General features: G+C 34.2%; 2 protein-coding genes across 5 annotated transcripts in view; one reads left to right on the top strand and one right to left on the bottom strand.

Annotated features, from left to right (window-relative positions):
- The window catches only part of LOC128247040 (uncharacterized), a 66,648-nt gene extending 63,484 nt beyond the window's left edge, over window positions 1-3,164 (bottom strand). For both annotated transcript variants that reach the window (XR_008263467.1, XM_052965667.1), the window contains exon 1: window positions 3,052-3,164. The gene's annotated coding sequence lies outside the window, so the exon portion shown is untranslated. The remainder of the gene's footprint in view (window positions 1-3,051) is intronic.
- Window positions 1-12,001, top strand: part of LOC106872129 (dynein axonemal heavy chain 5) — a 183,710-nt gene that overhangs the window by 8,584 nt on the left and 163,125 nt on the right. For all 3 annotated transcript variants that reach the window (XM_052965662.1, XM_052965663.1, XM_052965664.1), the window contains exons 2-8: window positions 111-259; window positions 2,403-2,576; window positions 3,333-3,537; window positions 4,824-4,967; window positions 8,054-8,205; window positions 10,756-10,941; window positions 11,053-11,129. In XM_052965662.1, coding sequence (XP_052821622.1) covers window positions 111-259; window positions 2,403-2,576; window positions 3,333-3,537; window positions 4,824-4,967; window positions 8,054-8,205; window positions 10,756-10,941; window positions 11,053-11,129 — 1,087 coding nt within the window. The remainder of the gene's footprint in view (window positions 1-110; window positions 260-2,402; window positions 2,577-3,332; window positions 3,538-4,823; window positions 4,968-8,053; window positions 8,206-10,755; window positions 10,942-11,052; window positions 11,130-12,001) is intronic.

The raw sequence follows: 12,001 nt of genomic DNA, 5'->3' as shown, positions 1-12,001 counted from the left end.
TTTTTTTTTTTATTTTTAATTAAAATAAATCTTCATTATGGTAATTTTTTTTTTTCAAGATTTTCAATATAAAGAGTTTAATTGAATTGACTGTTTAAATTTATTTCCAGCAAATCCTGAAGGTGCCCCCTGAAATAATGACAGTAGAACAACGTATGTGTACATCACCCACCAAAGTGTATGATATGGAGAATAAAGAACAGATTCTAGCTGAATGGATTGCTAATATTGAAACAATTGTTTACAGTTCAGATAAGAGGCAAGCTGATATGTTCACACTGTTATATTGTTATAAATAGCTGAAGTAGATATTTAGGAATATATTGTATTTTCTGAATTAGATATTATGAGTTCAGTGTTTAGTCCAAAGACACAAAATTGTGTGTGTGCAGTAGAATCCATTGTGTATTGTTATTGGTCACTTTTGGACAAAGCATTTTTAGTAGCAATCACTGACTGATAACATTAAGCAGAGGATATAAGAATATCTGAAGCTTCGGTTCTAATGAGTGAATAGTTTTTAATTAATTTAAATAAATATTTTGGGACCCACTAGTTTTGATTTAAAAAAAAACTAATAATAATATCTGTGGTATGTATGTAATGTACGGGGGTACATATTTACACAATACACCAATACTGCCAGTGACCAAGTTATCACATACACACACACACACACAGAAACACTAATATCTCCGTTCCACCACCATCACTTTCATAACTGCTGTTAACTAACATCACTGTACACCCTACTGCATTTCCAAAGCTAGTGTAGCTTTTGATTTCTAGTGATTATAGTGGTTTATTTGAAAATTTTAATGGTAATATTCAGATTTTTGATTCTAATAAGTAGATTCCTCTGTATTTATTTATGTGTGTTGAGTGCCACGTTTTGGGATGACTTGCAAACACAAGCTCTCCTCTCTCACTTTCTCTCCCCTTTAGGCAGTTAAATCTGTCAAGTGAGTTTGCTAACTTCAGTACCACATATTCTCTTTCATTTTCTTAGAAGCTGTAATGAGGAAACTATTGCATTTCAGCTAAGCAAAATTAATATTTCTCTTACTGTTATTGTTTCATGTTAGTATATTGCTGTTTTCCCTTGGCAACCTTATTTTAGCCATCTGCCCCAGACAGCAGAACAAACTATGGTAATTCCAGTAGAGTTCCAACTAGCTGATAGTTAAATTATCTACATTGCAAGGGAAACTTGGACTACATTAGCTACAAGGAAAGTAACCTATTTTAGTAAGTAGTAACAGAATAAAATTCTGTATGGACTGTGGACCCTGCAAACAGCATGAACTCAACATGTCTAGAAGAGTAGTAATTCTGAATAGTAATCTCATGGGAGTGATGTTGACTTCACAAGTCATAGTAAACGTAATCCATCTAAGGAAACAGTAACTCTGAATAAGAATTGATGCAATAATGACCAGGCACTTCAGTTCTGACAGACAGCTTCTCTGGTGTAATGTAAATGATATTATATGGTTGGCAATGACTAAGTGCATTTCAGATATTAAGTCTTTTTACATTCTGGGTTCAAATTCCCCTAAAGTTAACTTCACGCTTTGTACTTTGAAGATTGATAAGATATATATTAGGTAAATGCTATGTTTGGTTCAGTAGACTATAACCATCTTCTGAAGAAATTTGTGAAAAAATCATTAGTTATTTATTTGAAAGAAGTCATTTGTTATTTATAATAGAAGGTATGACATAGTGCTGGAGTAAAAATTGAATATAACTTCTTTTCTACTTGTATGTTGCCCTGTACTAGTGTAAGAACTCGCTATTGTTATGATATAAAGGGGAGTAATGGCTAACAGATTCCATACAGGATCTGTGGCATAAGGTACTTAAGTGTGTAATAGAAACACTACCCCAAATATATGATCACTGCTCTTGATGTGAGTTTTGAACTCTGAAGAGAGGGTCAGCAATTGATCAAAGCTGAAGTTGTTCTTTTTACTCCTTATCATCCCTGATCTAACAGGTCTGTGATCAAAGACATTTCACCTGTGACATTCTTGTCTTTTCTTTTCCCGGCATATTATATCTCGAACTACATTATCCAATATGTCCTTTTATTTTTTTGATGGGAGATTGTGATTTGAGGGAAATTTGACTGCCATTTCTAGATGGTCAAGTAACCATGTAGACCAGGCATGGGCAATCTTTTTCAAGAAGCTGGCCACACTACTAAAAAATTCAAGGTAATATTTTGTTTGGTGTACCATTCAGAAAGTCCCACAGATCACAATTTGCCCATGACAAATGTAGAGTTTCCTTCATTGGCTAAAATATTTTCTAGCCTTGAAGATGAAATTTAGCCTTTAGCAATCAGTTAATATTCCATAAAGCTTCCCAAATGTGAAAAACAGACTAATATGTTTTAGGACATTGGAGAACAACTTGGGTCTACTGAGTGAACTGAAGAAATGGAAAAGGAAGTATGAAATACTTGAAAACATAACTGAACAACTGAAAAGTAAAGAATGTAAATCCGTTATTTCATGTCTTGTTGCTGGACGCTCTAAAATGTTAAGAAAATGGAAATTCGTAGATTCTGGGTAATATTTTAATCTATTATTTTCCTACTCTTCTCCTGATTTCATTCATTGTATAAAAGGGCTTTAGTCAATCATATTAATACCAGTATTTATTTTATCTAATATTATTTATCAAAAAGCTAAGTTACAAGGCTTAATGGGACACAACATAAACAACACATATTTTCTTTTAGACTGGTGTAAACATGAACACAGACTTGGGCATGCACACACACACACACACACACATTTATGTTTCTTTTTACGTGAGGTTATAAATAAAAACAATTTAACATTAGACTGAATACTTTTTAGCTTAATTTTTATGTGGAAAAGGTTGATAGTAACTTTGAACTTTTGGCTTGAGAAATATAAGTACAAGTGATCTAGAAAAAGCTAGTTGCATGATACATTGAATTGTGAGTGGTATGAGACATGAACATCATTTTGTGGAAGAAAGAGCTGATAAGATTTGAATCATCTATTTATTACTTACCTAGTAAGCAATGTATATATGAGTTCGAATACACTGCTATAGTGGCCTTTGTTCTCCAAGACCATTTAGATGCCTCTGATACATTTGTCCCTCAACCTCTTGCTATCTTTATTGCATTCACCTCCCCCTGCGCTAGCTACTTTTCCCAGTTCTCTCTCTCCAGAATATTGATCTTCTGGAATCTTCTTGCTGTTCATAACTTTGATGCTATTCACAACTAAAGTGTGAGGTTATAATTTTCTCTCATACACAAAATATTTCTGTTATTTCTTCTGTGTCAGGATCTCTGAAGCAATAAATGAGTCAAGAGATAAAGTGAAATATTTAGAGTTTATTAAAAGTCATTTACTGGAATTACAAAATACATGCTGTCCAGAATTTGTGATGCACACTGTAATACCAAATATCATTGCTGCCATTAAAAAACAGGATTCTCTAACAAGACATTTTGCAAGATCTGGTTTCTTGACACTTCTTTTACAAAAGGTAAAAATAAAAACGTTTTTATTGATAATATCATCAACAGGCTTCAAGTATAGAATAATGAGGTCATATGCTAGTTTGTTTATGTCTGTCTATTCCTATATTGGGTTACCCCATAAATAATGTGTTTTTTTATACTTCTTTTATTTTTAAAAATTAAGATAAACAAAGTTCTTTTTTAATCTAAAATATACTCTCCTTCATTTTCTACAATGCTCTTCCATCTGCCTGATAGACTTGCAAGGCCCCTCTTCCAAGTAACTTGCAAGACAATGACCCCACAATTGGGAGGGAGAGTAATATTGAAGGAGGAGGCTTTGTGCCAGTTGAGAGGTTAGAGCATAATAGTCAAGTGTTTTACCATTAAACCAAACTGCCCAGCAACGAATTCTTCTGCAATTTTAGAACTTATAAATTTAGCTTCATAAGACGCTAATGTTAAATTCAACTTTACGATGAAAGTAAACAAACAAAGTTTGTTCTTTTTTTTTTTTTAGAAGCGTTGAGATGTGAGTTCGAGTCTCATGGCTGGCCAGCAACGTATTTTTCTGCATTATATGGATAATTTATCCTGATCACGCTATTTATAGCATTATCACGCGTTTGAGAAATAAATTTACTTCTGTATTAACATCTATGTGTGTGTGTGTGTGTGTGTGTGTGTACATATATTATCTTCATCATTTTATACCTATGTTCCATGCTGGTGTGGGTTGGTCAGCTTGACAAGATCCAATGAGCCAGTTGTGCTCCAGTGTCTGCCTTGGTATGATTTTTATGGCAGGATACCCTTCCTAATGCCAACCACTTTACAGAACATACTGGATGCTTTTTTTCATAGCACCAATACTAATGAAGTTACCAAGTAACTTGCAAGACAAGACCTCTTGACTGAAGCAGGAGGCTTTATGCCAGTTGTATGATAGCGGGTTTGGCACAGGTGTCTTATTGTTGAGTAAATATATGGCTACCCCAGCTGGAAAGAGAGAAAGGATGAAGATGAAATGTCAGAGCATACCCTCAATGTACAAAAAGATGGGGATAAAAAAGAAAGAATAAAGACAAGGCAATAACAGTGGCCAGAAGCTTGCGAAAGAAAAGTGACAGATGATTAGAGATAGGGATAGAGGTAAACGCAGTTAATAAGGATGAAGATGCAATCAATAGTGAATCACTAATTTCTGAGCATTTGTCAATCCAGCATGTATGTATTGAATAAAAAGTTAATTCAATTCAGCATAAACAATATATTCCTTGTTTTCTTTTTGTTTGTTTGTTTTTTATCTTAGATTGCCAACCAACTAGCTATTATAATAAAGAAGTTTATCAAGCTGTGTACAACAAGCCCTGATGGAGAAGATATATTTGGGAAACAAATCTTACAAAGTTGTTCTTTACAGCTGCAAAAGAAAAACATTGGTAGCAAAGATAAGGTTGTAATCATAATCTTCATATTTTTTCCCATTTGATATCTGCTTCTCAAAGAATGTGAGAGATTTGGTTTATTTTAAGGTTTGATCAAATTAAATCTTAAACTTGATTGTGACATGTTTACAGAATGACATGGTAAGTTGGGAGAAAGGCTAGAAGGATGGACTAAAGTAACCTCCAGTGTTTAGATTCATGTCTCTATTGTCTAGCAGAAATGGTACAGTGGTAGACAAAATCTTTTGTGGTATTTATGTCTCCACATTCTTAGTTCAAATACTACTTGGGTTGATTTTTTTCATCTTTCTGGTTGGGGGTTGATAAAGTACTAGTCAAATACTGGGATCAATTTTTGTTCATTACCCAACAAATTTCTGACCTTACACCTATGTCAGAAATAATTATTATCATTGTTAAATCAGTGGAGTGGCAGAATTATTAGTACTGGACAAAATGCCTCACTATATTTTTTTCAGCTTTTTACATTCATTATCCTCATTTAATGTCCATCTTCCATGCTGGCATAGACTGGATGTTTCAATTGGATGTGACAAGGCAGAAGAGTTCCTATGTCTGTTTTGTCATGGTTTTTACTGCTGGATGCTCTTCCTAATGCCAACCACTTTACAGAGTACACTGAGTGTTTTTTCAATGCACTGACACTAGTGAGACCACCTAGTAACTTGGAAGACATAACCCCTCAACTGAGTGGAAATGCAGTATTAAGGGAAGTGGAGTTATGCTAGATGTCTTGCTATAGTGTAGATACATGGCTACTCCTGATGGAAAGAGAGAAAAACTCAAATCCTGTTATGACCAATTTTTCCTTTCATTCCTTTGCACTGTCAATAAATAATATACTGGTCAAGTTATGGAGTTGATATAATTGATTGTTTCTTTCCTACTAAATTTTTGGCTTTGTGCCTATGTTAGAAATTATTTTCACTTCCAAGAACAGTGTAGTGGTAGAAACAATACTGTCAAACTAAATGTTTTGCAGTATTATATTACATTGCTTATAATCTGAGTACAAATTCCTCTAATGTTAAATTCTTCTATGAGCAATAAAAATAAGTGTCAGTTGTGTATTAAGATTGATTTGATTGATTATATTTCTCTCTTACAAATTAATGACCTTGTACCAGAATGATAAGTCAATATTATTAGCAATATTTCATGATCTAATACTAGGGTTTTGGATTCACTTGCACTACATTTCTACTATTATTATTTCCTAATTACATTTGAAACCAATAAAAATAGAATTTCTTTCACCACAGTATGAAGAAGACCTAAGTGGTGTCAACTGTTTTAAGCAATCATCTCTTTACATTCTAAATACAAATCTGTCAAGGATTAACTTGACTCTCCATCTCTCAGTACTTTCCCTAGTAATATTCCATTACTGTACTTATTCTCTTATCAAAATTGACTTTGTGGTTTGTTTAAAAGAATATCAGTTTTTATCATTCAGACACTTCAGGATTCTTTTTCTTTTGATGTCCTGATATCTTAACATCTTCCTATATTCATGTCTTTAACCTATTATAGTGTCCATGGATGGTACTTAGCTACTTTATACTATTATACTATTAATGGATGATACATAGCTATTTTATTATGATGTTAATGATTGATACTAAGCTACTATATTGTGATGTTAAGGAGTAAGGTGACAAACTGGTAGAATTATTAGTGAGTCAAACAAAATGCATAGTGACATTTCTTCTGGCTCTTCATGTTCTGGGTTCAAATTCTACTGAGGTTGACTTTATCTTTTATTTTTTCAAGTTCCATAAAATAAATATCAGTTGAACATTGAAGTTGATGTAATTGACTTACCCACTCCCTTGAAATTGGCCTTCTGCCTAAATCTGAAGCCATCGTGACATTAAGGAATGATAATCTGTTATAGTGTTAATGACTGGCTTTTAACTACTTTGTTTATGTTGTTAATTGGATGGTATTAATCATTGCATTATGGTGTTTGGTAACTGGTAATTACCTATTATATTATGAGTGATGGATGATACTTAGCTGCTGCACAATATATTAGGATGTTAATGGCTCCTGTATCATCAGGCACCATCCTGTATCATCATAAACTCAATAAAACAAGAGTTAATTAAGCAGCTTCCCATGAAAGCATTTTTAGGCTCAAGAAGCCTAAACTTACATCTTTGCTGGGTTATGGAACTCACATTTGTCTGAGATATAACACTTTTCCTTGGTTTTTGATCAACTGTAAAAAAAAAGGATGCTGTATTGACATAATTAATAATTCCAAATTCAATTCACATGTAATTGCCTTGATGTGTCTTCCTTCCAGGGTTTTAATATAATAAGTATCAGTTAAGTCCTGGAGACAAGATAATCAACTCTAAAATTCATAACCTTGTGTCTATGTTAGAAAATAGTATTGTTAATACCATGTATATCCTAGTTTTAGAATAAGTGCATTGCATCTTTGCATATCATAAGAAGCAACTAAAAGACATAGCAACAGGAAGAACATTCTACTGTAAAATATTGCTTCAGAAAACTCAGCAAACCTATGCCATCGTGGAAAAGGGGACATAGAACAATAACGATGAGTATCACTATTTCATAACCTAAAAGTGGGTCTTTGAATTTTCGCGTGTCACATTTCTTCAAATAACATCAGTTAATTTCTCCACAAGTTTTCTCATAACTGCTGTCAGACTTTAGCGAATAAAAGAAAAATGTACATTTTGTTTTTCTTGACAGCATATGAAAACACTAAAGAAAAAAGGTGTCAAAGGATTCAATCAGTTAAAATAGATATAAACTATATTTATTTGCTTATAATTCTACTTATGTACAAGGAAGGTAGCTAGTTAGAAAATCTCTATAAGAGATGAAAGTAGTAACTATACTGAGAAGTAATGTTTATCACCACATCAATTTGGCTGTTCAATATCACTACCATTTTTAACCTCAGGAAGAGCCTCTTCCAGTTGGAGGAGGCTCTTCCTGGGGTTAAAAATGGTAGTAACATCAAACAGCCATATTGATGTGGCAATAAACATTACTTATACTTACATATAATATATATTCATTTTTGTTGCAGGTGCAAGTTAACAAAACAGTGACAGAGTCTCTTTATAAACAGTTAAATACTTGTATTCAAATGACCAACTCCTTCAGAGATTCAATCATGTTGCAATCAAGTATTTTTGTTCACCAAGGAACTTCTTTGGCTGCAAGAAGTGCTTCTCATATGTAACTATATTTCCAAAACTTTCAATATTTACAGAATATCTCAGAATAACATTCTTTTTCATGGTGTCTTCTAGCATAGCCTTAGGTCAACAAAAGCCTTGTCATTGAAATTCCATAACAGGAAACTTCATAGAACCTCCCTTGAGGAACTGTTTCTGTTCTTAAGTATCGGATTTACTCAGCTGCATGGCTTGGCACCTCTTCATGACCCTTGGGCACCTTTAGCAGATTCCATTCTATTGCAAGCATTTAGGAGAGGTAACTGGTCTGAGGATAGCTTACAATTTCCTTTCACTAGTTTTGATGGTCCTCAAAGTGGTCAAGGTTACTACCCTCCTTTTCACACGGATGACAGTACACTTGCACTAAACGAGGCTGCAAAGAAAGAGGTTTGAAGATGTCACTACGAAAGATTGCTCAATAAAGAGAATGGATGGGAGAAAGAGAGTCTACCAAATGTCGACCCAACAGAGGGACCAGCTATCTGAGTTGACAGTACCATGGTAGATAAAGCAATTAAGAGTATGAAGACCGGGAAAGCAAGATCTGGAATGAAAGCAAGATCTGGAATCAGAGGACCTTAGAGTAAATTTAGCAAAGCTCAAAGCTCTAGCAAGTAGGAAAACAGACAAATCACAAATCATTTCAATGGAATGGCCCTGTTTGATATGTAGAAAAGGTATAGATAGAAACTCCATAAAGTGTATCTGGTGCAAGCTATGAACACAGCAATATCAGAGGAAGGTTAACAAGGAAAGTAGTCTTTGTGTGAAAGATGTGCAGGTACAATAAATGCTAAGAATGTACAGAAAATAGATTTCCTCAAATGCCCAGGGGAATACTTAGTAGAAGTAGATAGCTTCTGTTACCTAGGTGGCCAAGTCAGCAGTGGAAGAGGATGCTCTGAGAGTGTAGCTACTTGTATAAGAATGGGCTGGACAAAATTTAGAGAGCTTTTGTTGGCAACAAAGGGACTCTCTGTCAGAGTGAAAGGTAGATTGTATGATCCTGTGTATATATGGCAGTGAAACAAGGACTATGACTGCAGAGGATATGTGAAGATTTGAAAGAAATAAAGCCAGCTTGTACGACAGAGAAAAATTGGGTATTAGAGGCATCAGATGTGGTGTGCAAGAGAGAAGACTGCACTGGTATGGTGCTGTGCTGTGTATGGATGAGGAAATTGTGTAAAGAAGTGTTGATATTTAACCATGGAAGGGACAGACCCAGGAAGATGTGAGATGAGGTGGTGAAATATGATCTTCAGTTGTTGAGCCTCATGGAGGTAATGACAAGAGAGACTTCTGGCTACTTGCTGTGCTTGGAAGACATGTCAAGCTAAGTGAATTGTGGTCAGGGCCAGTGCAGGTGACATGTGAAAAGCACCTGTGCCAGTGACACATAAAATGCACCTGTGCTGGTGACAAAAAACACCCATGGAAACCAAGCCAAAACAGAGCCTGATACAGCTCTCTGGTTTACCAGCTTCAGTCAAAACATCTAACCCATGCCAACATGGAAAACAAGCTTTGTATTTATAGATCAAAATAGAAAATAGAGAACTTATAAAACAGGAAATATTCACTTATTTGGCTGGCCATGATAAGTTCTGAATCCCTTATGAATAAGACTTGAAATTAGTTATTGTAACCATGAATTATTACTGCTCCATATGGAACTTAAGCAAACCACCACAATGCATCATCTCTGTATTATTGCTATGTAATTTGCTTCCCTTGCTAAGTTTTTAAATATGCTTTCCATGTCAGAAAATTTGTTTGATATAATTAAACTATGGAGGAAATGATGTGTATATGCCAGTGAAGTCAGAGTGTGTTCTTTTGTTGTTATTATTACTGCATGTGATGAAATTGAATACATTGCATTGTTGTACATGATTAAATAAAGAGAATTATTAAATATAGAGAATTAACTTCATTGACATGGATCTAATTTAAGCACTACCAAATGATTTGTTTCCATGTAGCTTTATTAGTTATATTAAGTGGGAGTGAATATATTTAATATCGAATATTCTGATGGCAATTTCATCCAAGCATATTTAACCCGTTAGTATTCACATTCTGTTGAAAGTAATACTTATTTATTCACTTTGTTTTGAATTGATCATGCATTATCTTGTAGCTTAAGATTTTGATGTGGTAACTATCAATTTTTAGAATGACATTGTAGGGCTGGCATGAGAGTCTAGATCTGGACAATTTGAATATAAAACAAATTGAATATTTGGGCCAGATATGGCCAGTTTAAATGCTGAAGGATTTAGCAGTATTGATAAACACTGTGCAACTTTCATATGGGTCAAGTACTAAACCAAGAACATATGTAAAATGGAGGTGTGACTTATACATGGGGTTTGTACAGGGTATTTTAAAACTAACTTTTGCTTTAGGATTGCAGTGGCATAATCTTAAAAATGTAAAAAGCTGTCATGATTATTAGTCTGTGTTTGTGCATCTATAGAAATATATACATGTATATTATACTTACATACTTATTTAGGTATATGATTTGATATTATGCATACAGTTCTCTGCAGCCATATCCAAATCTCAAACTACAAAGAGCATCAACAACAAACATCAATGATTTCTACCGAACAATGAAAGGAATTTCCTTTTATGATGAAGAAGCCATATTTTCAAACCTAGATCCATTAATTCATCAAATGAAGAAAGTTATTTATATTATTGAAACATTTTCACAATTTTCTCTGTAAGTAATTTTTCACTTGGAATTCTGTAACTTATTAAAATGTAGAATGTTTATTATTGAAGGCTTTCCATTTATTATTGCTACAGTTTTTTTTTCCTGTTTTCTTTGCAGTTTAACAAAGTTATCTGTTAGTCTTCCTCTTTTTAAAAGTGAAGATTTAGAAACTGAAAAGAAAGCAAACATTGAAAGTAAGTAGGAATGTTATTTCCTTGTTGAAATGGTTGCAACTATTTTTAACTATGATAGAAAGGTTTGGGTAGTTTTATTGACTCATATTTACTGATAGTTGTTTATGTTGTTATTTAGCCACTGATCAGACCTGACTCAGAAGTCTTATGATCAGATATGTACAAATCATGACTGTCTTCTTTTTCTTTTTTCTTTTTCTTTTTTGGTGGTAGAAGAGCAATAAGCAATGCATTCTCAACCTTCATTATTTGATACTTCCTTCTTTTGAGGCAACAGTGTTCTTGAAGATTGGGTTACTTTTTCAAGTAGGTCACATGACTGCTTCACATTGTCTTGGAGTCAAATATGTTGCTGCATTTTAACTCCAGATCAATCCTCATCAGACAGATATGTCAAAGGCTATCTAGTTATGGTCATCCTACGTTTTGCATGTAGTTATCCTTCACAACACTAATTAAGTATATGACAACTCCTTCTGAATCAAAGCAGTAAGGTATGGAAATTAGCAAAAAATTTTTATTGTTTAATTCATCACTTAATAAAGAAGGGATGGGCAATGTGTATGACCTTTATTTTTCTAGGGTTTTTGAAGCTGAATACCCGTCAGAGTGTAAGTATCTTGAGAGAAAAGCTGAACATTAGAAGCATCAGTTGTGGCGTGCAAGAGAGACGATTGCGCTGGTATGGACATGTGGTGAGAATGGAGGAGGATAGCTGCGTGAAAAAGTGCCACACCCTAACAGTTGAGGGAACCCGTGGAAGAGGTAGGCCCAGGAAGACCTGGGCTGAGGTGGTGAGGCAAGACCTTCGTACATTGGGCCTCACCGAGGCGATGACTACGGACCGAGACCTTTGGAAATGGGCTGTGCGT

This window comes from Octopus bimaculoides, chromosome 2, assembly GCF_001194135.2.
Source record: "Octopus bimaculoides isolate UCB-OBI-ISO-001 chromosome 2, ASM119413v2, whole genome shotgun sequence".
NCBI lineage: Eukaryota > Metazoa > Mollusca > Cephalopoda > Octopoda > Octopodidae > Octopus > Octopus bimaculoides.
This window is presented reverse-complemented; position numbering and strand designations above follow the sequence as displayed.